The 27,684-nt window shown below is 32.7% G+C and overlaps 2 protein-coding genes across 2 annotated transcripts; both read right to left on the bottom strand.

The window, feature by feature from the left end:
* Positions 1-68: 68 nt before the first annotated feature.
* colt (carnitine/acylcarnitine carrier protein colt, mitochondrial) lies at positions 69-10,914 on the bottom strand. The gene is made up of 12 exons (XM_080178885.1): positions 10,832-10,914; positions 6,280-6,337; positions 5,393-5,474; positions 4,969-5,044; positions 3,866-3,912; positions 3,609-3,703; positions 3,060-3,147; positions 2,242-2,315; positions 1,852-1,948; positions 1,627-1,754; positions 863-944; positions 69-502 (listed from the first exon to the last, which is right to left on the bottom strand). Exons 2-12 carry the CDS (start codon positions 6,323-6,325, stop codon positions 421-423), a joined length of 897 nt encoding a protein of 298 aa, XP_080035011.1. The 5' UTR covers positions 6,326-6,337; positions 10,832-10,914; the 3' UTR covers positions 69-420.
* Positions 10,915-13,002: 2,088 nt separating this feature from the next.
* Positions 13,003-27,106, bottom strand: LOC145333620 (uncharacterized). Its single transcript, XM_080178786.1, has 13 exons — positions 26,970-27,106; positions 25,820-25,913; positions 25,232-25,264; positions 24,873-24,938; positions 24,149-24,217; positions 23,568-23,644; positions 23,315-23,404; positions 22,738-22,815; positions 21,289-21,401; positions 19,189-19,303; positions 14,467-14,550; positions 13,902-13,953; positions 13,003-13,186 (listed from the first exon to the last, which is right to left on the bottom strand). Exons 2-13 carry the CDS (start codon positions 25,910-25,912, stop codon positions 13,097-13,099), a joined length of 960 nt encoding a protein of 319 aa, XP_080034912.1. The 5' UTR covers position 25,913; positions 26,970-27,106; the 3' UTR covers positions 13,003-13,096.
* Between the last annotated feature and the right edge of the window lie 578 nt (positions 27,107-27,684).

The following is a 27,684-nucleotide window of genomic DNA, read 5'->3' as shown; positions in this document are numbered from 1 at the left end:
TTTATTGACAATAACTGTAAAAGTGCAAATGCTGTGTAATTTTAAGATTTTTAGACGAATTTAACAAATTAACTAAATTAAAATATATTTTCAATAAATTAGATAATATAAATAACTAGAATATAAACATAATTAATATCAAAAATAGAATGCAATATATTTAAAAATAGTAACTATCATTTTATAAACATAATTATCATCTCATTCTTTCTTAGAATATCGTTATTTAGATGCCTTAATGCTTTTATTAAATCTAAACATAACTATGAAAAATTTACATAAGTAAGATCTGTTAAGGTTATAAAAAATTAAATTGCATCTTAAAATTTTATAAAAATCTTTTGTATTTAATTCTGCTTTGGGTAGCTAGTGGATAGTGATGATTGCTTTAACTGCTATTGTCCACTTACGAATTCATAATTAGAGTTCAAATGGAAGATTGTTCATAGCTTGCATAGCAAATTCATAACCAAGAAAGCAACAAGCATTCGCGGGATAAGCTCTGAAATATACACAAGTTATAGAGTAACTTTGCTGCTAAAACTTATAATAGTTATTTATCGCATATTATTATAGACAGCTTTCTAAGGATGTTAAACGAAAAATTTTAAGATTAATTTTAGTTTTGTTAGCCTTGAAGTTTCAATATTATGATTTGATTTTATTACTCGTAGAAAACTGAATTTGCACCTTTTTTATTGTACCCAAGTGTACAGAAAAAAACATAGGAAGTTTGAAATCGTTAGGACAATTTAACATTCACAAAAAAACCTAACTATATAGAGCTATAAATGATAACAAACGGACTAGATGACCCTAGATGTAGAATAGCTTCACTGTTAACAAGGACAAACAAATTAACCTGAGCAAAACTGGTACAGCTCCCCTGTACAGACCTTTCATGCCATCCTGTTTCAATAACTCTGTCAGTACATGCATTGTTCCTAAATAGACCAGGGTAGTTATGTTCATTAGTAGCTCGGCAATAATAGCGAGTAAATAAAGTGGCTTAAAAAATCAGCATGTGACGTCATAAAAATGAGGGATTATCCATCTCTTTTTAAGGACTTTTCTTTCCAACTCCTCCTCTCCTCATCCCTCATTTTCTATGACGTCAGAATTTTTTAAAGCGACTTTCTTCACTCTTAATAATATTGTTTGTTCCCTTATCATTTAATGGCTCGAGTTTGAAGGAAAACAGATAGGATGAAAATATTTAAAAACCATACCAAAATTTTAATCTAAAAATAAAATAGCCTAAAACCACCCTTGAACCCATGTGAAGCTTCCCCTAAAAAGGAGAAGCCAAATTGTTCAATATTTATTGATATTTTAAACAGACAAAAAATAATAAATGTGCATCAATGAAAAACTTACTATAACTTATACATATATCATTACTTAGAAATTGAAATTCTTCACATTTTCCCTAATAGTCTTTCTTGAACATAAAACCCCTACACTTATTTTGAAAAAAAATATTGCATATCTAGGAGGATAGTTTTTCACTTGAATTGGCCCATCTCATTTTCAATTTATATTAAACATTAAGGGGGGGGGGGAGGGAAGGGTTTAGTGCTCAACAGGCACTTTGAGGTGTAACACCAGATTGTAATTAGTTTATACCTGTATATTTACCAGCGGGAGCTGCCTGGAGCCGGCTCTTAACAACATCTGCAGGTATGGCCACCAGCCAGTTACAAATACCAGCCATGCCCCCAGCAAATAGGGTATTTCCAACACTCAACTTGCCTCTAAACATATCAGAGTTGATAAATTGATGTACATTCCCAATGTTGATACAAAATTACCCCTTCTATAGATTGCAATTATAGAAAAATAGTGTAGTACCTGTCTCCATCTGGTGCAAGGTATCTCTGGATAAGCTCATAGGATGCATAGAAAGCGGCAGAGGCAGGTACGTCACGTGCTAGGGTAGCTACAGTTCCTAGATTTAAATAAAAAATTTAAAAAAAAATAAACATTGAATAAGTTTAACAAGGTAGTATATCCTAAACAGTATTATGTTTTTCAGCAATTTTACAACAAATTTTATACATTTTTATTTGGATTTGTAAATTAATATTTTGCTTATTAAGTACTGAGAAAAATTAATGTTATATAGTCCTGCCTTCAGATTTGATGTCTTCGCTTTTATGGGTGTTGTCATCCTTTTTTTAATATTGTTATTAAAAAAATTGCATAGTTAACTTATAAAAACATATTTCTTGTAAATTTTACCTTTATAAAGACTTTGAATTCCTCCTTCAGCCAAAAGGCTTCTTGCTACATGCAAAGGTCCATTGTATTTTACCCTAATTAAAAAGGTTTATATTTATTAAATCCTGTTTCATACAGTAGTAAGGTTTTTTTTGTTTAAATGAACACTGAACTAATTGGCTCCTCTCTTTCTTATGCAAGCTTCGAAAATGTCCAGTTATGGTTTTAGGCTAATGTATTTTCAGATTTAAGTCTTTGGGTGGTTCTAAACTATTTTTCTAGCCCACTTCTGCTCCTTCGAGCCTACAGATATCATTTAAACGCTTCAGATTATATAAGAACATCAACCCTTTGAATACTATTACTTTTCATGACAAACAAAATCACCCTTTCTTTAGATTCAATTATTGATGGAAACCTGATAGTTTGTACCAACCAATTAGGGTTTAATACAAATTTCCAATATCTTTTGTTCAAAGAATGAGAAAGATTCGGATCTAATGCAGTTCACGGTAAAATATTGCTGGTAACGAATATTGCCAAAAATCTATGAATTTTAAAGGCTGCTAGCTGCCAAACGGCTGAACTTACAGATCATGCCCGCACACTGTTTTAAGCGGCATAAGCAGGCCTACCAATAATCTGGTATTTTACGCGTTTTTTCTTCAGTGAAGATTTCCCTGTGCATCATTAGCAGCCTTTAAAATTCATAGATTTTTAGCAATATTCGTTACCAGCAATATTTTACCGTGAACTGCAGTAGATCCAAAGATTCTTTTTAAAACTTTGGGTACCAGTATAATTTACAGTTCAATATCCCCTCCTTCTCTGATAATTACCCAATTGTAGCGCCCGAAGCATTTTGTTGAACTTGTAGAATACATTTTATTCTTTCTCCTGGGGCCATTATCACAGTTGCTAATGCACCTGGAAAAAAAAATTTTCTGGTAGATTGTCTCCAAGCCTATATGATAAGACAATGGATGATAAATAAAACTACTTGTTCTGTATTTTGAAATGATTGGTTGAATTGTTTAGACACTGTTAGTTTGAACCAGCTAATCTTGATAAAAGTACCTAATGTTTTTAAGCTAGCTAATGAGAGCGTATTTACAAAAATTAAGGCACCAGTATAAATTACAGTTAAATATTCCCTGCATCCCTGGTATGTCAATAGTAGTTGTCATTCTGGGTGACGGGAGGTAAAATGGCATCACTATGACATGTAAAAATTAGGACTTGTACCCAATACCCTTCCCCTCCCCCTTGGACAACTTGGGCCCATTCAAAAGGTTGGAGAGGCTAATAATAAATAGTTACCTTTCCTAAGTCTGTCTTTTTTGTTGCAACAAAGTAAAATATCCTTGTCATCATATCTTTTTATTTACCTGAAAAGGCTCCAGCAATTGCCAGCTGTGTTGGTCCCAGGACCTGGTCAGGATGTTGGGTCTGTAATTTCTTACCAAGTCCAAAACCAAGAAACCTAAATAATATCATCAAAGCTTTAGTGATGCTATTAGTATTTTATGTCCTAGTAAGTTTGGTAGTTTTCCTTGCATTAAATCTCAAAAATCCTTTGTCTCTGAGTTATTATGTAATCTGTTTGACTTGCTAGAGGGCTGCACCACAAAAAAAAACTACTTACCCTAGTGCAAATATAGGTGGAGAACCAAGGAGAGGAGCACCCATGCCCTAAAAACAATGTCTATTAAACAAAGCAATGCAAAGTCATTTTTCTGCCGGTCTTATATAAAAGATATCAGCAACTGCATCTCAAAATATTCTATAATTTTTGCATAATACAAAAAACTATGATTATTGTGTTCTGATATTTATCTATAATACAAAGTAGAACGATGTCTGTCTGTTTGTTTGTGTGTTTGTGTGTTTGTTTGTAGCGAAGGATCTCGCTAACCGCTGAACCAATCGGGTTTTCCTTTACAGGGTAGCTTCTCATAGTTCTCGGGAAGGTTTATAACTATTTTCTTGGGGGGTGGGACACCCCTAACCCCCCAAAAATGAAAAATAACCCCCCCCAAAATTTTTTTTTTCTTTGTAAAACTAAAATTAAAATAGTGGGGTCGACTACCCCCCCCCCAAAAAAAAAAAATAATTTCTTTTTTATTAGAGGCTAGGGGCGAAGCCGCTAGTCTATAATACAAAGTAGAACGATGTCTGTCTGTCTGTCTGTTTGTCTGTTTGTCTGTTTGTTTGTAGCAAAGGATCTCGCTAAACGCTGAACCGATCGGGTTCTCCTTAACAGGGTAGATTCTCATATGTCCCAGGAAGGTTTATAACTATTTTGGGGGAGGGTACCACCATCCTCCCTAGAGAAATTAGATTTTTTTTAAATTTCTCAATTCTAGAAAGAGAGTTCAACGAAAAACAAACGTCAAACGTAAATTTTTTTTTTACTTTTTCTTTTAAAATCTAAAATAAGAAATTGAATTATTAAATTCGACTCTCTCCTCCTCAAATGCCCCTAGAGGCCTCTAGGGGCGTAGCCGCTAGTTATGATATATTGTATTAAGAAAAAGAACGAGGAAGGTAGAGAAATGATGATAGAAAAGTAACAAAAAAGAAAGAAAGAGCAGAGCGCTGTGAAGGGTTATTGAAGTGATTTATCTGTACAGCTGATAATCAAAATCATCTCCCTCTAACATTATAGACAGACAAAAGGACGGACAGTCAGTAGAGAAGACAGACATACTTAAAACACTTATAAAGTAATATTTCTACTAAAAATACCTTATATAAAGCAGTTACCCCTTCTCCCTTTACTGTTTTCATCAGACAGTCCAATGGTCCTTTGTACAGGGGGTTTCTAAAAAAAAACAAGAAAAAACATAACTTTTCTACAAAATGTAATCATGCTGTAAGCTAAAAAAACAATGCTAATTGGTAGGTTCAAAAAGCTTGTCTTCAAACATTACGGGGAGGGGGCTCCATAGGGCACATGATGAAAAACAAAATTATCCCTTTTTAAATCAAAATATTGACTATAAAGCTTGAAACTTGAGGAAAAGGATCAACACTTAATAAGATATATATTATATATCCAAAGTTTCTAGCCAAAAATGAGAAAGTAAGTTTATAAAACTTTGGGTACTAGTACAATTAATAGTCCAATATTCCGGTTCTCCCTGGTTTCCAAATTTTGATAGAGTTGTACCTTTGGTCTTGAGTCTGAATTCTGACTTTGATGGTGTCAAAAGGGTGTCCTGACAAAACAGCACACATACCTCCAACACCACCTAGAATAGATTATAGTATCATAAGGGTGTCCTGACAAAACAGCACACATCCCTCCAACACCATGCCACCTAGAATAGTATTATAGTATCAAAAGGGTGTCCTGATAAAACAGCACACATCCCTCCAACACCACCTAGAATAGTATTATAGTATCAAAAGGGTGTCCTGATAAAACAGCACACATCCCTCCAACACCACCTAGAATTGTATTATAGTATCAAAAGGGTGTCCACACAAAATAGCAAACATTCCTCCAACACCAAATAAAATAGTATTATAGTACCAAAAGGGTGTCCTGACAAAACAGCACACATACCTCCAACACCACCTAGAATAGTATTATATTATTAAAAGGGTGTCCCGACAAAACAGCACACATCCCTCCAACACCACCTAGAAGAGTATTATATTATCTAAAGAGTGTCCTGAAAAAACTGCACACCTTTCTCCAACTTTATCTTAAATGGTATTTATTGATACTCTGCAATCAAATATTGATTGGGTGGTTAAGACTAGCAGTGTCTGAACTTTTTAAATAATAACCCTGACATAATTTTACTTATGTAGCAATTTTTAAAAACGAAGATTTTCTGTTTAATCAGGGTTTTACGTCTGTAAGCTCTTTTTGATAATTCAGGCATGTTAAAATTGTCCTATGCATCTCAAACTTAGGTTGATGATTCTCATAACAGCAAGGTACGATTTAGATAGCATAGAAAAGAGTTCATATTCATTATTTCTATCGAATTGATTTCAAAGCTTCGCTGTTATGGATGTTGTCATCCTTGTTGTAAAAAGAATTACCTGCAATGGAGTTTTGTACTCCCGACAGCCTCTGTTTCTTACTCATTCTGAATGTAATCTAAACATAAATGTTATTTCTAGCCTAGCTACTCTATAACTTAATATGTAATAATCGATATATAATAAAGTTATACTCGCAGCTGGCTAAATTAACGATACCCTCCATCCGCCAATTTATCCCATCCTATTCCCTCCTACTGGATGAAACGAACTAACAAATAAATGAGGTTCATATTAGCAACCTAAAATGAGGTCAAATATTCCCCTGTCAATAAATCCACATATTCTTTATTCATTTATGATATGTATGAATGTATCAAACTGAAGTATTGTTTGAACAAGGATGACAACATCCATAAAAGCGAAGCACTGAAACGGTAGGACAAACGGACATTAACATTTGTATAGTGTCAGAACTGAATAATCAGAATATAAATGTATAAGAGTCTAAGCAAAATTGTAAGTAAATTTGTTGAAAAACTGCTTGATACAGGATAATGTTTATGGACATACATACATTTTTAGGACTTGATTAAATAGTTGCTTCGCTTATAACATTATACTTTGTTGTCCCAGGAATTAATATACCAAAAATCAGATCAATCGGATGATTAGATCACATGAAAATTTGTCGTTAAAAAAGTAAAAAATGTTTAAAATGGACGTACGGACATTCATGCAATGATTATAGAGTTGCTACGCTTTCTAAATCGTACCTAACTACTAAAGGAATCACCATGCAAAGTTTGAAATCGATAGGACAATTCTAACATGCCTAATTTAACGAAACAATCTATCCGTTACGGACGGACGGACGTACGGACGGACCGACCCTAATTATAGAAAAGCTTCGCTTAAAAAAAATAAAAATATGTAATTATTATGTTAAAAGCTTAAAATCTTTTCTATATTTAGGGAAGGTCTTTTAATTGGTGATAAGAAATGTAAAATAATTATATAATCATCGAAGGTCTTAAACATATTAAGCTAAGTACAATGCGATTTCCTTAAGTTAGCCTAGAAGTACTGGTAAACTCATTTTTATCATTTGTTGAGCTTCGATTCTATGGATTTTGTCTTTCTTGTTTTGTAAAAGGTTAATGTGTGTAAATGTCGATATTCATTTATAATTCAAACCTTTACTGGAGTCATAATTTTCTCTTCACAATTACTTTGAAAATATGACGACTTTTAAGAACATTATAATAAATGGCTAATATTTTAATTGCTCCTTATTTTTAGACCAATTTGGGTGACAAACAAGGATGACAACTACCATAATTAGCGAAGCAATAAAACCTAATGGAATGACAAACAAACAAAGTTATATTATACAGCAGATGTGTTCACGCGATATATCGTTTACCAAACATTATAAAAAAAACTTATCATTAAAATAGCCAAATATTAAAATACAAATAGCCTAAAACCATGTAAAAATTCCTCATAATTGCCCAAGTGAAAACGCGAGATATTTTAGCGGACATACATTCAAATAAATAGACATCTTGTTACTCTAGAATAGTTACTCATCGCGTCGTATTCTAGATATCTTTCCATAGCTTAAAATTATAAGATTAAACCCAGTTTCGTTAGCCCCAAGGGGCCGAAGGCCCGGCATAACAAAACTGATATTTATATTATGATGATTTTAATTTTAGTATTCGTAAAAAAATTTGTACGTTGATATAATTGATTTTTCAGTATGTCTGAGAACCGGTTCAAATCCTGCGGATATTAATCGGTTTCGAAGCAATTCTGGAAAATAAAATATAAATAATTGAAATAAAGTGAGACTAAATTAACACATTTGTTGATTTGACTGCATAAAATCCAGAACTAACTTACAGCAAAATTTCTTAAAACTGTTCATCTGTACTCATTATTTCCTCATATCAAAGCAAGGATTATTATGGCCAGAAGTAGCGCAGCAACATCAACCTAATAATCCTTATAATACAAAGTAGAAAGATGTCTGTCTGTTTATTTGTAGCGAAGGATCTCGCTAACCGCTGAACCGATCGCTTTCTCCTTTACAGGGTAGCTTCTCATAGGTCCCGGGAAGGTTTATAACTAATTTTTGGGGGGTTGGACACCCCCAACCCCTCCAAAAAATCAAAAATACCCCCTCCCCCAATCTTTTAAATCTAAAATACGAAAATTTGGTTTATTCAAACCTCTTGGGGCAAAGCCCCAAGAGGCTATGGGCAAAGCCGCTAGTCCAATATAATAAAGTAACATTGTCAAAATATAAATCTTATTGCACTAATAAAAGTACCCTTTACATTTTATCGAAACCATAAAATTTGAACGAGCAACTTAAACTCTTGAAATCCAGAAGAATTTCTACTTTCTCTGACGGAGTAACGAATGAACGTGGCAATTTACAATTTGATCAGTAAATTTGTGTTTATTAAAATAAAAAAATCTACTTTTTACGTGTTCTACAAGCGGTTGTGCCCCTAACATCTTGGGGCTATGTATTTAAATGGTAGGGAAGAGGAGAAAAATAGCCTTAAACCATCGGATAAGTTAACCATCCTTGACTTATGTGAATATTAAGATGAAGAACTCAATCGATTCAGTAGTTATCGAAATCTTTTGCTACTGACAAAAAAACTTTCTATTTTACATAATAGGACTCCTTAAGGTCTCGTGAGAATTACTTACAGACCGACCAAACAGTTGTAAAAATTATAAAGTAGCATCGCTACTTATAAGAATTATTACCATATGATGATTTTACAATCAAAATAAAGCATATTGTATTTATTTTTGTATGTAGAAATTATTTGCAGCGTCTGTTGTATTTGATAAGGCAATTTTTAATACCCCCCTTCTTGATAGTGTCTCCAGGGAGGAAGGGAATATTGGACTTTTATGCTAGTACCCAAAGTTTTATAACCGCATTCTCTCATTCGTTGGTTTGAAAACATGCGGAGCTTTTATTAATTTTTTTCGGGGGGGGGGGGGGGAGGGGGCGCTAGGTTAATTGAACAGGGCCCAAACTTGTTAAATATTAATATTGATGGTCTGCATAAATTTTTCGTCCATTGTCTTATCCCTCTAAATCCCTGAGTAGATAAGTTAATTTAGGATATGTTATTTGAATTTTTCTGTAATTTTAAATTCTTCATTTACCAACGAACATTAAACATTGCTCTAGGGAGGGTAATTGTTAAAATAGCATTAAACTAGTATCTATAGAAATCTTTAGCTTCAGCCAAAATAAAGGATACTATCTGAGTCGTTTTTTGGCGTGTACAGATTAAACAAAAAGGGAAAATGGTAAAAATAAACTCGTTAATAAAACTTGAAATAGAAGAAACAAAGATTTGTTTTGAGGACTAGGAATAACAACATCCAAAAGGGCAAACATAATTTATTATATGTAGAGGAGCAGCGCTTTTTTATTTCCACAAAATATTATATAGATAAAAATGATAACATCCATAAAAGCGAAGCACTGAAACTTTAGGATAAATTGACATTAACACTTGTGTAGTGTCAGAACTGAATAATCAGAATATAAATGTATAAGAGTCAAGGCAAAATTGTAAGTAAATTTGTTGAAAAACTGCTTAATACAGGATAATGTTTATGGACATACTAACATTTTTTGGACTGTATTATAGAGTTGCTTCGCTTATAACATTATACTTTGTTGTCCTAGGAATCAATATACCAAAAATCAGATCAATCGGATGATAAGATCACATAAAAATTTGTTGTTGAAAAAGTAAACAATCCACATGTTTAAAATGGACGTTCGGACATTCTGTAATGATTATAGAGTTGCTACGCTTTCTAAATCGTACCTAACTACTAAAGGAATCGCCATGCAAAGTTTGAAATCGATAGGACAATTCTAACATGCCTAAATTAACGAAAAGAGCTATCTCTCTGTGACGGACGTACGGACGGACCGATCCTAATTATAGAAAAGCTTCACTTTTAAAAATTATCATCCACTCTTTAAACTTCATTAGAGCGGCCAATTTTTAGGCTGCTCTGTTGCAGCAGTTTTGCAGCTTTGAATGAATACTTAGCGGCTGTAGTTGTAGTTAGGCAAAAAATGCTTAATTAGCCTAAAGCTGCCGAGATTTTATACAGTCTAGACTGCGTAGATACTGTATTTATATATCTTTTTGTGAGATTTACACGAATAAACGTACCTGCACACATGCTTTTAAGTAGAGTAGCTTCGCTACCGACACAAGGACATAAAAGATACGTACATAATACTTAAAATGTTTTGCTTAACATTAAATTTGGACTTTTGTATAGTATTTTTCCATTGCTATAAAATCAAAATTGACCTACAAATTAAAACATGACTTGACTTCTATTCATATGTTTATGTTTGTTTGTTTATATATCTAAAGCGAACGATCTCGTTATCCGCTTTAGATCGATATGCTGGTTCTCCTTTACGGTGAAGCTTCTCATAACTCCAGGAAAAGTTTATAATTTTTAGAGAGATCCTTTAATACAAACAGACACACACAAACATTCTTTTTCTTTATTTTAAGGATAATATGAGTAATTGAACCTTAATTTATCATTTTTATTGATGATTTGTTTTTATTCTCATAGCAGACCATTTTTTGCAACACACACTTTAATGAAAAAATGATTTTCTACTGAGCTACTACGCACGGTCTCTGTATATTTTTGAAAACTGGTTTCTAACATCTATCTTTGGTGGCGCGCATTTGCAAATTTTTAGACATATTATTACGTGCGTGCTTTCGTGCTGCTTCCGTCAGACATGAAGTGGGGGAAACGTAATTTTCTCGGCTCCTATTCAAGATATAAGGGTGAAACTTTTTGTAAACATTTCCATCATTAAGGAGCTTAATTAACTACGTAACACCCATAACGCTCGGCCACTGTAAAACAGCTTTATATCCGCTTTTATTTTACACGACTGATTTTCTCGGCTCCTGTAAAAGATAGAATATATTATGATGACATATAATCTGCTCTATAATTCTTTTTGTTCGTTTGTCTATTTCATAACAAATTGTGTGCCTCGCACTTTATCTAATTTGTTATTTTTCAGAAGTGATAAGTTGATAGTGCTCCTATAGTAGATTACTTGCTTTTTAGTAGCGAAGCTACTCTATAATTTAAAATGTCCGTCTGTCTGAAACGCTTTGGGGGAAACGTGATTTTCTCGGCTCCTATAAAAGACAGAAGACTGAAACTTTTTGTTAACATTCTCATCATTAAGAAGCACAATTAACTATTTAACATTAATGGCGGTCGGACTGCTTTTTAGCAGGTTTTAGGCTATTTTTATATTTTCCACATTTTTCCCCATATCTTTGGGGTTTATGGTCCGATTTTCAAAATCTTTTCAGTTAAAGATATCAAAATTAAATTTCCCGTCGTTTAAAGAAAACAACAATGACGGTAAGACTGCTTTTTTGCAGGTTTTTGGCTATTTTTAATATTAATTATTATAATAAACACACTTCAAATCTACTTGTACGTATTCCCATCCACGATTTTTTGTGCTTTGCTACTTATGGATGTTGTCATCCTTGTTTCAGCATTACTTCATTTGACTGTATCGCTCTTTAAAAAAACAGCATCGAAGAAAATAATAGAATTGGACTTGAGGACTCATTAATTGACGTAAGGACAAATACTAATTTTATATCAGCTGCGCTAGTAACACTATCAAAAAAACTTTAAGCTAAGAAATTACAGATATTTATTTATACTAATAACAATTACCTAAACTTTATACAAATACATATAAATTACTTTATACATTTATTATTCTAACATTATTATTACCAAAAATAATTAGGAAAACTATTTTTCTCAAACTTTTCAGCCTGTAAAAAATCAAATTTATTTTGAAAATACACTTTTCTTCAATTTAACGATAAAAAGGTCATAATGATTCGGTCATTATTTTGTTAATAACAAAAAAGTTTTTAATATAAAAGTTTTAAATCAGATGAAATGTCATTCCTTTGGCTAATAAAGTACCTACCTACTAATTTAATTCTGAATGAATTTACAAATTTAAAACCTAATATTACTAGGTAATATTTTTACTTTTAAAATAATGAAATGTATGTAGAATGGTAGATGAGGAAATATTAATTTCAATAATGAGCATAAAATCTTTTTCCAATATAATTTTTACAACCGACTAATTATGAATTAAAACCGGTTCTGAGCCAAACCTAAAATCATGTATCGTATCGTATTTTCCACAAACAATTTAATGAAAATCATAAAATTACTCTTATAATTTTCCCCCATTTATTTTTTATTTCACTATCTGTGGATAAACTTCAAGTATAACTTAAATTATTTAAGATTTATTGAATTAACATTAGGTAGGTCAACTTGGAATTTTTAAAAATTCAAAAATAGTTATTTCTCGCATCGTATTATAAACGGCTTTCCGCGGATAAAGAATGTACAATTATAAGATTAAAACTAGTTTTTTTTAGCCCCGAGGTGCCGAAGGCACCGGATAAAAAAACTGGTTTTAATCTTATGATTGTACATTTTTATATTCGTAGAAAGCTGGATATAATACGATGCTAGACATAGTTTTTTCGTATGGATGAGAACCGGTTCCTATCCACCGGATTCGAATGAATACGAGAAAAAATTTATACCCACTTTAAAAAAGCGTTTGGTGTTTATAAATTCTTTTTCTAATCAGTCACAAAACAAAGAAAAATTTCTAAAAAAATTCTCAGACACAGAGGGAAACGTACGGACAAGCCCTGGCCAAAGCTTAGCTAAGTCTTTAAAATAAAATTCTGCTACTGCAAGCGTCTTATTATTCCATATCTTCGTCTACGGGTTCAGTTTTCAACAATTTTTCTATTTCTAACTTTTCTTCGTCCTTTCTCTGCTGCTTCATAGAGCTCTGAAAGATAATAATTGTTTTTAGTTTTAAATTATTATAAAAACCACCACCCTCCCAAGAGATATCGCCCCTAGAAAAAATACACCGTTCAAAAAAATTTAATTTTCAGAAAAAATATTAGGTAATAAAAATGGGGGTGGGCGACCCCCCTCCAAGATAACCCCCTCCCAAAAAACCCACAATTTTTTTACTTTTAAAAAAAAATCTAACACAAAATTTGTGTTAGTGAATTAAATTCAATAGCCCCTAGAAGCAGGGTTGTCATATTATTGGGCATTTTTTCGATAACGGGCCGCCCAATTACCCAAAAGGGTTTTAGGCGCCCAAAAGTGGTTTTAGGCACCCTTTTTGGGTAAATGTCGTAAAAAGCATATTAAAAGGATATGAAATAGCCTAAAACCATACCAAGACTTATTATTGGAAATATAATAGCCTAAAACCATCTCAGGACCTATAAAAGCTCCACTAGAAAGGAGAACCGGCGTTATCCTATTTTTTTTTGGGGGGTGCCCAAATCTGCCCAAAAGTACCCGATAAAGGGCAGCCCAAAACCGCCCGCCCGATATGACAACCCTGCCTAGAAGCCTCTAGGGGCGTAGGTGCTCGTGTTATATAGGTAAGTAGTAAAATTTTGTTTAATATCACCAGAAAATAATATACGAATGATTACATGTTTACTAATGAGTAGCTACGCTTCTACTACAAAAATACAAACCTGTTTTCTTGTTCCCATTCTGACTGGTGGAAAAGTTACAGCTCTAATAGGTCTAAAAATATAAGATTGTTTTAGAAATTCAACTTTTGAAAACTAGAAGTTAGAAACTAAGGATTTTATATAATATCATAGTATGTTATTATAATTTAAGTAATCTTTACTAACTGTGGGTTGGGTAAATCCATTGAAGATTACTAATCAAGCACTTTGGGTACTAATTAAAGCAGTAGCCGTCACACAACCCAACTTTGATTGCACGACCTTTGACTTAAAGTAAAAACTGACTAAGATGATTTGCGCCTGTTCATGAGATAAGCCAATCCCCAAATGTTGATATCAGTTACCTTACAAATCAGCAGTAGTTACTATTCTAAACATCTTTAGTTGGTTGGGGATATTTTTCATCCTAACCCCTTGCGGGGCAACCCCTTCACCCCTATTTTATTTTCAATTGACTTCAAATCAAGGGGGAGAGGGTATTTCTGTGCTCGACAAGGTACTTTAAGGGAAAACATCCTTTAAACCAAGCAACACTATTTAATAATAAGAAAAAAATACCAAATACCTTTTATGTTTATTTGCTGGTTCTGGTTTTCTTTTCCTCAGCTGGGGTGGTGACATGGCTAACTTTACTAGAAAACTCTGATTTCTAAACAAAGAACAAAATTAGATGATTGCTTTGATAAAAGCTTAAGCATTTAAAAAAAAACAAGGATGACATTGACCAGAGGTGGATTCTTTTTAAAAAATTAGGATATCTTAGTAAGGCTAAATTGTTTTTGTAAAAAAATTCTTCCAAAATCACATAAAAATCTACAAAAATTAAACATAGGTAACCGTATGTTAATAACTTTTTATCATAATGATTTTATTTAATTTTAGAAGATTTGATGTGAGGATTTTTCACAAAAATAATTTGGCCTCACTTTTTTAAAGAATCTACCTCAGATCTATAAATAGACAAGTACAATAAATTATGGATTGCCAAACGGAAAAAGAGAATTATAAATCAAATGTTTATTTGTCACAGTAGACAGAGAAAGAAGTGAAAGAAGGATAAAAGAATAGAAGGTAGAATGACAGAAAATCACGAAACCTTTTTAAAAATGTCTTCTCTTGCAGGATCGATTGACCGACAAACATAGAAAGTTGTATACTGAGCTGGATCTTTAAATCATTTTAGTGGTGAGCCAGATCGGGGTGAGCCAACTTTCCACCAATGAGAGAACAGCATTTTATGAAATGCCGCGCTGTGATTGGATGAAATTCGGCTCACCCCGATCTGGCTCACCACTAAAATGAGTTAAAGATCCAGCTCTGGATAATGCTTATTGATATATGGAATCTTTACTAAATATCTGCAATATATCTTAAATATCAGCCAATTAAAGTAAAACACTAGAGGTAGAAAGGGTTAAATAACTGTATCTTCCCATCACAATGTCCTTGTGTCGACTCTCAATTGGGTCATTAAAAATCAAAAATTGGGGTCGGGGATATTAACACAGCCAAGTAGCAAAAAACAATTTTCTAGCAGACGAAAAAGGACATTGAAAAAGGAAGGGAGGTATTTATCTGTATAGGTAATGTATACATTACCCCGTCCCGAATTTGAAAAATTATGTTAAAATTTTTGCCCCCAGCCAAAATATGGTTGATTACAAACATGCAAAAAAATGACCCATGCAAAATATTTTTTCTGTAATGCAAAAATGGTACAAGCACTGCAAAGTTTTTAAAATCTGAAAAAAAAACCCTGTTTTTAGGGCTTTTTGGGGGCTTTTGTACCATCCCAATTTTAAAGATTTTTACAAAATTTCAATTCAAGTCTCAATTATAACATATGAAGGTGTAGCAAGTAATCTTCCAAATACAAAATTGTCAAATTGCATACATATATAACAGGGTTGGGCCGGATACTTTTTTGGACGGATACTGGATATGTGGCTGATTTATAATGCCGGATATCCGGTATCTGGCCAGATATCTAGCAAATATCCGGTTATTTGGCCGGATATCATGTTATTCGGCCGGATATCCGGTAATTTGCCGGATATTGATTATCTTGAATTATAAATCATCTGGATATCCAGTATCCGGCCAAAAAAGTATCCGGCCTACCTCTATTATATAAGTATGAAATTTGTTTGATACACAAAACTATCCCTTCTGTAGATTAAACTTAGCAGTTGAAACGTTTATACACTTAACTTAATAAACCAACCAATCAAAATTTAATAAAATTCTCAAAAGTTGTTAACCTAGTGAATTAGAAAAACAATTATAAAACTTTGGGGACAAGTGAAATAACAGTCCAATTTCCCCTCCCTCTCTGAATTATACCAGAGTGTACCAAAAGTCTAATAATAACTAGGGAGGCAGAGCACAATTGGCTGGTAATTACAATAGTCCCCGAAGTTTTAAAAACTTTTTCATTTGTTTGCTCAACACTTTAGATTGTTTGAAATTTTAATTAGTTTAATAAGACATTCCAACCACCTATTGTAATCAACAGAAAGGTTAAGTTTGTGTATAATCATGGGGTATACACGTCCATTTATCAGCCATTGTCTTATCCCTCTAGATCCCTGTACTCAAAGTCTAATAATAACTAGAACACTTTCATTTTTATTACATAACAAGAAATAACATGTTATTCAAGAATCTAAAGGGATAAGACAATTTCTAATGAACTGATGTACATCCCCAATAATGATACAAAAAATTATCCCTTCTGTAGATTAAGACTAGAAGTTGAAACTTTTAAACACTCAACTTAATAAATCAACTATACAAGAGTGTATCACAAGTCTAATAATAACTAGGGAGGGAGGGGACATTGGGCTGTTTAATACACTAGTCCCGGAAGGTTTATAATAAGATTTTTTAATTTCTTGGCTCAACAACTTTGGAGACTTTTATTGAATTTTAATTAGTTGGTTCATTAAGTTTAGTGATCAAACGTTTCAACCACTATGTAATCAACAGAAAGGGTCAGTTTGTGTATCATCATGCGATATACAAATAAATTTAAAAGCCATTAGAATTTAAAATTAGTGGTAGAAACGATTGAACACTCAAATTAATAAAGTCCCCAAAGTTGTTAAGTCAACGAATAAGAAAAGGTTATTTTCAAACTTTTGGGACTAGTGAAATAAACAGCCTTTGTCCCATCTATCTCTTATACTTATTAAATGCAAATCTTTTCTATAATATAAGTCTGAACGAACTCCGTAAAGGTTAGCTCTTTTCTTTATTCTAAGCAAGTTGAAATTTTTTGATTGAAAACTTTGGTTGATGATTCCTGTAACAATAAGGGTTTAGAAAGTGAAGCAACTCTGCAATCGGTACTTCTGCTTTAAAGCTTTAGTTTTTGATATATTGAAGACGTAAGTTTAATGCAATGGATAATGACACATAAAAGAAAATGTTAAAAATTATCTAATTTTCACAAGAACTGTAGAACTTTCTAGTGGTAACGCTCCTAAAGGACTCTTAAGGCACCTGAGAGAAGGGTCGATCCTCTAATTTTATTTAAGTGTTAATAACTGAAACATTCCCTGGATCTATCAGAAACTTCACTGTAAAGAAGAAACAATTGCATACTTATACAGAGCGTTTAAAAAAAAACTGCGTTTTCCAGATTTGGGAAACAACCATTAGGAGTACAAAAAAATAATTATATGTCCATATTCTCTATAAAAATATGCATCGAATTTGTTACAGGCGTTTTTTAATATCTCTTAAAACAACAGCGCATTTTAGAGCCCAAAGAATTCGAAATGTGTGTGTGTTATTGTATTCTTAATAATTTTATGCTATAACGTTGAATTTAATCCCTTTTTTTACTTGAAAACAACATTATAACATAAACTTCAAAATAATCTAATAATTACATTTAAAACTTAATTTAAAATGCCTTTTTTAAATTAAAAAATCAATATTCTTTTTGCTTGGATTTTAATTCTTAGTATTAAAATTGTTCATATTCGTTCCTCGTTCCTCGCCCCTCCCCCCTTAATCTTTTAATCTCTTAATTTGATTGACAGATTATAAGAGATCATCTTATAAAACATGAGTAATTAATGAAAACGCACTTTTTACGAACAATTTCAAACCATGATAACTTGCTTATTTTTAAAGATATTGAAATGAAATAAAAAGTGACTTGTTTTATTTGTCAATGCACACAGTATTAATAGAGATTTTTTTTCTAAAAATGACTTTGTCATAGAGAAATAGAAAAAACTAAATTCTGAAGAACCTAAAAAGGTCTTTGCATGGAGCCAAAAAGAAAATATGTAAAAAAAATTTCATATGGGGACATTGATTTAAGCTTTTACTACTTTGATATTGTACTTTTGAAACAATATGTTGCAAAATATACAAGTTATTTCAATCTAATTGATATCTCATATTCAACATCAAGCATTTTTCCCCTACATGTACCAATCAGTACAGCCGCATTTTTAGAGATATCAAAAAACACCTTAAGTAAATCTGATGTACATTTTTACATAGAATATGGACCTATTATCCTTTTTTTCATATTCCTTCTGGTTGTATCACAAAACCGGAAAACGCAGTTTTTTTTGAAACACCGTGTATAATAGGGTTGGGCCAATACTTTTTTGGCTGGATACCGGATATCTGGTTGATTTCTAATGACATATAATCGTTATATGGCAAATTACCGGATATCTACCTGAATAAAAGAACATCAGTTGAATAACCGGATATCTGGCCGAATAACCGGATATCCGGCAAATAACCGGATATCCGGCCAAATAACATGATATCCGGCCAAATAACATAGATTTGCCGGATATCCGGCATTATAAATCAGCCATATATCCAGTATCCGTACAAAAAAGTATCCGGCCCAACCCTGTTATATATATATGCAATTTGACAATTTTGTATTTGGAAGATTACTTGCTACACCTTCATATGTTATAATTGAGACTGCCCCCATTTTTTTGGTAAATTTCAGGTATATATCAACACACTTGAATTAAAATTTTATAAAAATCTTTAAAATTAGGATGGTACAAAAGCCCCAAAAAAGCCCTAAAAACAGGGTTTTTTGCAGATTTTAAAAACTTTATTACAGAAAAAATATTTTGCATGGGTCATTTTTTTTGCATAAATCAACCATATTTTTCTGGGTGCAAAAATTTTAACAAAATTTTTCAAATCCGGGACGGGGTAGTATACATCTATACTATAGATCTGCTATCAACTAGGTATAGTGTTGCGGACTGACTGACGAACGGACATTACTTACCTATATTTCTTATCCTGAACCTCAGGAATGTAAAGGAATTCTCTAAATCTATTTTTCTGTCGCTGATTTTCCAAGGAAACTTCACAGTCGTGGAATACTTTGGTCGTCAACATTTCTAAAATAAAGGCCAATTATGATAATAAGCTAACATCATTTATTTTAGAAAAGAATAATAAAAATTGTATGACCAAAAAAGAACCAGTCTTAAATCACTAGGTATTATATCCTAAGTTATCTAGAGTTTTTTTTGCTAACTTACTTACAAATGACACAGCAGTAGTGTCCTAGTTTAATAACGCTTAGTTAGACGATTTTAAAATGACAAAACCATTCTTCTAGCCCTACTGTAGCAAAAGTTTGAGTTTTTTTTTGTGTATATCTGGTAGAGGCCAGGGGTATCAGCCTCTGGAGTCCGGAATTACGGGTGTGTGAGCAGACGTATGGCAACCTTAGATGATAGAGAAGCTTCGCTTCTCTATGAATAACAATATAATTCAAACAGGATTGAATGTTGTTTATTAGAATAAAGTCCTGAAGATACTAACTACCTTACATGATAAAATCAATAGCATGGAATTAGGGATACATATTAAATCAGTATTTTAGGGCAAATATATATAACATAAGCATGATAATTAGCCAGACTAGTCTCTTCCCTGCAAGTGGGAAGAGGCTTGTCAACATTATTGATGAAAATATACAGTTACAAGCATAATAACAAGGATGACAACATCCATAAAAGCGAAGCACTGAAACGATATGACAGACGAACATTAACTTTTGTTGAGTGTCAGAACTGAATATACAAAATATGAAAATATAAGGTTTGACAAAATTATACGTAAATTTGTTGCAAAACTTCTTAAATACAGAATTCTGTTTAAGGACATACTGACATTTTTAATACTTGATTATAGAGATGCTTCGCTCATAATATTGTACCTTATTGTAATAGGAATCAGTAATCAAAAAATCAGATCAATCGGATGTTTTTATCACATAAAAATTGTTATTAAAAAAGTAAAAAAATCAACATGTTTAAAATGGACGTACGGACATTCTGGTAATGATTATAGAGTTGCTACGCTTTCTAAATCGTACCTAACTACTACAGGAATCACCATGCAAAGTTTGAAGTCGATAGGACATTTCTAACATGCCTAAATTAACGAATAAAAGCTAACTATCTCGGACGGACGGACGGACGGACGGACGGACGGACCGACCCTAATTATAGAAAAGCTTCGCTTTTAAAAAATACACATACAAATAAATCTTATTAGGGGTTATATTACACGGCTTCGCCCGTCCTTCAAGGGGAAATCAACAATATGGACTTAGAGAAAATATGAAAATATAAGGTTTGACAAAATTATACGTAAATTTGTTGCAAAACTTCTTAAATACAGAATTCTGTTTAAGGACATACTGACATTTTTAATACTTGATTATAGAGATGCTTCGCTCATAATATTGTACCATATTGTAATAGGAATCAGTAATCAAAAAATCAGATCAATCGGATGTTTTTATCACATAAAAATTGTTATTAAAAAAGTAAAAAAATCAACATGTTTAAAATGGACGTACGGACATTCTGGTAATGATTATAGAGTTGCTACGCTTTCTAAATCGTACCTAACTACTACAGGAATCACCATGCAAAGTTTGAAGTCGATAGGACATTTCTAACATGCCTAAATTAACGAATAAAAGCTAACTATCTCGGACGGACGGACGGACGGACGGACGGACGGACGGACCGACCCTAATTATAGAAAAGCTTCGCTTTTAAAAAATACACATACAAATAAATCTTATTAGGGGTTATATTACACGGCTTCGCCCGTCCTTCAAGGGGAAATCAACAATATGGACTTAGAGCTGAAAAGCAAAGCTACTCTATAGCTGGGAAAGTAAGGGGGGATACCACATATACATATATTCTCAAGTGTAATGAACGAACAAACAAAGTTTTTGTAGACAGACCATTGTTTTAGATGGATTTCCATAAGACTAGATGCCCTTTTTTTTTAAAACGGCCATAAAAAAGACTAATATGTCAATTAATATGGCAAGAATATCAAGATTCACAATTACCTAAGTGTTTCATGTATTTGTCCTGATCTTCACAATCATTTGTAATTTCTGTTCTTTCTCTAAATTTCTTTGTAGGACTAGAATACTTAGTTTCATACTCTAAAGCTGTTTCACTGAAAATATAATTGGACAGTTATTAGAGATGGCAATCCGTATCCGAAATCCGCCCAATTTTTGGCCAATTTTGGAATCCGGATCCGGAATCCGTTTTTTAATAGCGGATTCCGAATTCTTATTTGGTAGGCTAAAATTAGCGTCTTGAGTTTTTTCTTTTAACTCCTCCTCTTTGAAGGCAAATATTTTCATCATTATATATAATACCTTTTAATATCTGGTTCGATTCTTGGAAGTGAAATATAGAGAACACCAAGAACATTGATTTTTAGGACATATTTAGCACTCATTTTTTTAATTTTTAAAAAAAATCCTTTTAGCGTATTGCTAGAATCCGGAATCCGCAGGAATCCGCCACTTTTTTTGACGGATTCTTAAAGAATCCGGAATCCGAATCCGGCCCAAAAATTCGACGGACTGCCATCACTAACAGTTATGGAAAATAAATTCTTATATAAAGGTTACAATAGGTATGTTTTTCTAAAGTGAAGGGTCTGGCTTACCACTGAACCAAAATGATTTTTATAGGGTCAACTTCACCAACCCATTACCTAAAGTGCCTCTACCTAATGTTTTAAATAAATCAGTGTGTTGTTTTCAAATTTTAACATTCATAGCTATAATACTTATTATGATCCTACTCATTACACTAGGGAGAGAGGGGCCATTATTGGGCTGTTAATTACACTAGTACCTAAAGTTTATAACCACTTTATCCTATTTGTTGCCTTACAAAAGGGGGGGGGGGGCGGATGTGCCACTTTTTGAAACCAAAAGTAAAAGGCGCATGATATCAGCCCATAAAAGAGTTACACCTCTAAAATTTGGTCAAGGAAATATAAAGGAAATTTTTATGAAAAAAGTTTATCTCAGATGATTGAAAATTGTCTATTATGGCGAGAAAAGGCAAAAAATTTTTTTTGCGGGAAACGGCGGTTTTTGGCGGGAGCGGCGGTTCTGCCGCCGTTTCTTCACTGATCCATATTGTTCTCCACATAAGCAACTGCTGTGCCAAATTTTAGAGCTGTAACTCTTTTATGTGCTGAGATCATGCTCGTTTTACTTTTGGTTTAAAAAAGTGCCCCCCCCCCCCTTTTGGGTACTTTTACCAAATTGTGATTGGTTAGTACAAAACTAGTAGTGCCCAAACATATCAAACATTAACTTTTATCTACAGAAGGGCTAATTTTGTTTATTTTCATTCAGGATGTATATCATTATTGTCTTATCCCTTTAGACCCCTGAATTTTAAAATCAAAGACAAAGCGATTAAAAGTGAAGCTTTATAGAACAAGCTTTGTGCTTCGATAAGTCGGGCAAATAATTAAAACTTACCAGTCAACATCATAAGATTCTACATGACCCTTATAAAGATTTTCGGCTGATAAGTATTGTAGGAATATATCTTCTCCTGTTGATGAAATAATCATTGGTGTGAATTTATCACTCTTAATAACGGCGACCAAAATCCATTTTTGTTCACTTAAAGGTTTTTCTTAAGTTCTTGAATAATATATGAATTTCAATTTTATGACTATAGGCGTACAGAATGTATCAACCCCCCTGACACTTAAATAACACCCCCCCCCCCCTTGTTAACTATAAGACACATTGCATCCCCACCCCCCCCCCCCAAAAAAAAAAAACTCATACCTACCCTGTTTGATTATAATTTAAGTGGATGCATTTCGCGCACCCCTTTGACAAAACCCTGTGCAGTGTGCACGTCACTGAACTAACATTCCTTACATTGACCCTATATGGGACACCTGTAATGCAATTCAAAATAGTTAATTGGTTGTAAGTTGCGTGTTGCATTAAAATATGTTCCAGACATATCTAACGAAGCCCAATAGTACCTAACTCGAAAAATTTATAACTAATCGATCAATGAATGAATAATTATTTTCCTTCAGACTGGGGTGATTGTGTTCCATTCTCATTTTCTTCATTGTCTATCTCCTCATTCTCACTAGAACTCTTGTCTTCAAAATCATCATCACTAAATAGAGATGGGTAGTTAAGATCAGGGATGGAGGGGACATTTGGCTGTTTATTACACTAGTCACCAACTTCTTAAACAAACGTTTTCTTATTTGTAGGGTTAACAACCTTGTGGACTTAATTTTATAGAGTAGCTGCGCAAATAAGAATATGTATGATACCTGAGTGACCCAGGGGAAGGTTTTCCTCCAGTCGTTGAAGATGCATTTGAACTTACACCGGTAGAATTCAAGGATAACTGAAATAAACACATTTTTTTTTGTTATTCGCCAAATCAAAGGAAAACCAAGAAAAGAAATGTGAAATGCTTCCCATAAAATTTCTAGCGACCACAGAACCCCCCCCCCCCCGCACATTTTTTTTTCAAAAATAAAGTGTTTTTTTTGGGGGAAGGGAGGGTTCCTTATTCGTGTGTTAGTGTTTTGCCTTAGTATGGTTATATTGGGCACAATATGTAGCCCCGTTGTGGTTAGGCATGAAGAAAGAAACCATCCACACCTTTTTTTACTTTTTTTAATAAATTAGGGGTGAAGGGGTTTTCCGTGGTTGCTAGGCACTTTTGAGGTAAAGCAACTGCTAGCCTATATATTACACCTAGTATATGGATGTGTGTACCCATTGACACCATTACTCGTCTTCCAACTAAGATCTATAGGTTTTTATTTAAAAGAAGGGTTTCTAGATTTTAAAAATTATTTTATTTGTATTATTGAATGAAACTCACGGTGAAATTAAAAAGTACCTGTCTGCTAAAGAATTTTCCAGATTCCAAATCTTTTAAAAACTGACGGATTTTTTCAAGAAGAAAACACTGAAACAAAAATAAATGTAAAAACAAATATTCTTATAGCTAACTCTACAAACTTAATAAAAAACTTTTTTCTTTCATTGCATTCTTAAACTACACAAACTTAGCTTAGTTAAAAATTTAAATTTTTTTAATTTAACCATTCTATTATTGCTGAGGAATAATAGAAAAACGCAAAAAAAGCCTAAAATCTGTTAAGGATAAAGTTAAATACAAATTAAAATCAGACGAACGTAGATACCCTCGTTATACAGTAGCTACCTATATTTCTCAGTTAAATACATTCACGCAACTTCCCCTGGTTGTGTAAGAAGGGGATTATTGAGTAAGTTTGGATACTTAATAGTCACGTACATAATATCAGTACTACCCTTATCCCAAGCTCCTCTGCGGAGAGCGTCATTCATTACGGTGACTTAATTTGGGACACCTGTCATACTCGGCGAGGGTGAGGTAATAATGAGTAGCTCTCATGAGATAGCGGTTCAAGTCATAATGTGCTTGAACGTGGAGCTTGATAGCCCTAGTGGCTATACAAAAGTGTCTCAGCCTACTCCATGACTACTTAGGTCCAAACCCTAAGAGACTATGGCTAATCAATCAATCAACCTATATTACTAAAAATCATAAACTCTGAGAAAATATTAATTTTCTTAACCTGTTCTTGGTTGTAGTAAACAATATAATCTTGTACATCACCCAGTTGTCGCACTAATTCTTTATTCTAAAAATTAAAACATGATTAGATTTTTATAAAAAATAAACATAACATAAACACCATAAAACGACTGGTAATAATCAATTTCTATCTAAAAATGTTCAAAGTTAAATTTAAAAACAATAAAATTTGCCAATTTTAATATTATTCACGACAGACACACATCATGCTACTACTTATATAGGTATTTAAAAGTAAATCCCATAGAACAAAATGACATTAAATTCTACGACATATTTCTTTCTAAAATCAGATATATAATAAGACAAACATCCTACTACTTAGGGCCAAAAATTTACCTCCGGATCTTTTTCTAGTCTGCTGCTTAAAATCTAAACAAAAATATTGATTACAATTTGTACCTAGGTATATCTCTAGTAAAGAAGCTACTTTACAATTATTAGGTAGGTACGCTACTTATGTAGCTAGAAACTTTTCAAGTGAATATCCTTACATAAAAGTAGGAAGTTGTTTGTCTGTCTGTAGCATAGGATCTCGCTAGTCGCTGGACCGACATGATTTTCCTTTACAGTAAAGCTTCTTATAGGTCCAGGAAAGGTTTATAACTATTTTGAGGGAGGGTACTGCATTCCCATATGTCTTAACTTTCTTTTTTCTAGTTTTGAAATGGTTCTGAATCCGAACATTTTCCGCTGGATTAAAACCGGTTCTGAACAATAATAAAAAAAACAAATGTATTTTATCCCTACTTTGATGACCCAAGCCTTAGGTGGTTCCTAAGGACCAATTAAACAATATTTAGTCCAATAATTATAATTTTCCGTCCGCAGACAATTGTTTTAAAAAGCATGCAATAAATAAAAAAAAAAATTAAGCTGTTTGTTAATGCTGTACTAATTAAATGTTAGTAGAGAAAAAAAACTTACCCTATAATTGTTAATTAAAACTTTAAGTTGATTTTGAACTCTGATGGCCTCTGTCCGCAAAGTCAACGGTACCACAGGAGGAATTCCCGTCATACTGAAATAAAAACATGTTAGTTATATAATAGCTCCGCTACTCTGCATCATTGGTATAGTTTAGTTTACGATTTCTGCTACCTATGTATTCAAAGTAACTAAAACTGCGCGAGTTGTGCAGATATTGAGGGTGTACGCAACCCCCTGTAAAAATTAAGGGGATTTGATACACTACCCTGGGTGTTACTGTTCACCCCTATTGACATTTGTCTACAGTTACACCCACCAAAATCAGCCAAGGGGGCTAAAAGTGAAAATGTCACATACCCCTTTAATTTAAAGGGGGTGTGAAAAAAGTTTCGCGCTTCGCAGCGCATCTTATTTCACCTATCAAAGTTAGATTGTTATACTTTTGAGTATGTTTATTATGGAGGGGGTGGTATACAACCTTTTAAACAATAACATAACAAACTTCTTGCATGGTGTATGGATTACATCCCCCCCCCCCCCCAACTCGATTTTGGTATTGCAGTGAAAAAATTTTGACCAGCCTTTCCTGATAAAACCCTTCGCACGCCCTTAATGATAAAGCTAACAAAACATTATATTAGGTGATTCTTGTTACATAGAAGTTGCATAAAAAGGAATAAAATAACGTGAACATTAAATTGATAAATAAGTAGGTATATCCCCATTAACCTTTTGTAAAATTAATGGTTAAAAAGTTTGGACACCGCTTGTTTACCTAGTCTCCAAATTTTTTGAGCTAACAAAACAAACAGCGTGTATCTAAACTCGCCTTTTCTACTAATTAGAAGTAAAACTATGACAAAAATGTAACTTTTTTAATAAACAAAAAGGGATAATATGCATATTAAGTGTATGGATTTTATAGGTTGATTTTAGAACACAATAAAAGGAATAAACTTCTGTTTTTGTAATTTCTTAGTGATGATAAAATCTAGTTTTACTGAAAAATAAAGGTCATTCCTGAAATAGACGTACAATTTTTCAAAGAATAACTAATATAAAAACATAAAAGTAAAATTAATTTGATAAAAATGCAAATTTTTATTGATTTTTACTATAAATAAATCTTTAATTAACTTTAAAATACCTTAAATATGATAAAATGTGAAGGACCAAATCAGCAACTTTTTACTTGACAATTTTTCGTCTGTATTTGGTCGTCCGTCCGACTCCTTATAACAGAATGTTATTCTCGATTCTGATTGGCTGAAGGTGGTTTCCTCACTTCTCATTGGTCAAAGGGACACTACAAAGTGATCTATATATATAATTTGTTGTAAATCAAATTTTAGTCAGTTTTATAAACTCTTAGAAAGCTCAAAATGCAATAGTCTTATGATGAATTATTATCGTAGGACAATGGACTATTTGATGAACAGTCCTTTTAATGAAAACAAAATTACCCCTTTTTTTGATAATAAAATGTTTAAAAATTTTGAACACTTCTAGTTTGAACCGAAAATTCAAGATATCTTATGATTTACAGTCAAATTAGCCCTTTGTCTCTGATATTTTGGTCACTTTAATAAAAAAATTCCCCAAATTAATTATTTGAATATAAGAGTATCCCTTTGTTACTCTCTTATTGGCTGAATGAAAAACTATGAGTTTTAATTGGCTAAAGTTATTTTACCGACTTGTGATTGGTTAGAATATCTTGTTTTTATCCTCGCGGATTTTTAAACAATAATTTCGAGGATTTTTTGAAAAACAAATTGACTTTTCATTATTTTATGGTGAAAAGTCTGTTAATTCTAATAGATAAACATGCGTTAAGGAAAATCTGGGAAAGTTTAATTTTG

This window comes from Acartia tonsa, chromosome 12 (assembly GCF_053477335.1).
Source record: "Acartia tonsa isolate MP-2025a chromosome 12, ASM5347733v1, whole genome shotgun sequence".
In the NCBI taxonomy this organism is placed as follows: Eukaryota; Metazoa; Arthropoda; class Copepoda; order Calanoida; family Acartiidae; genus Acartia; species Acartia tonsa.
Note: the sequence above shows the minus strand (reverse complement) of the source record. Positions and strands in the feature narration are given on the sequence as shown.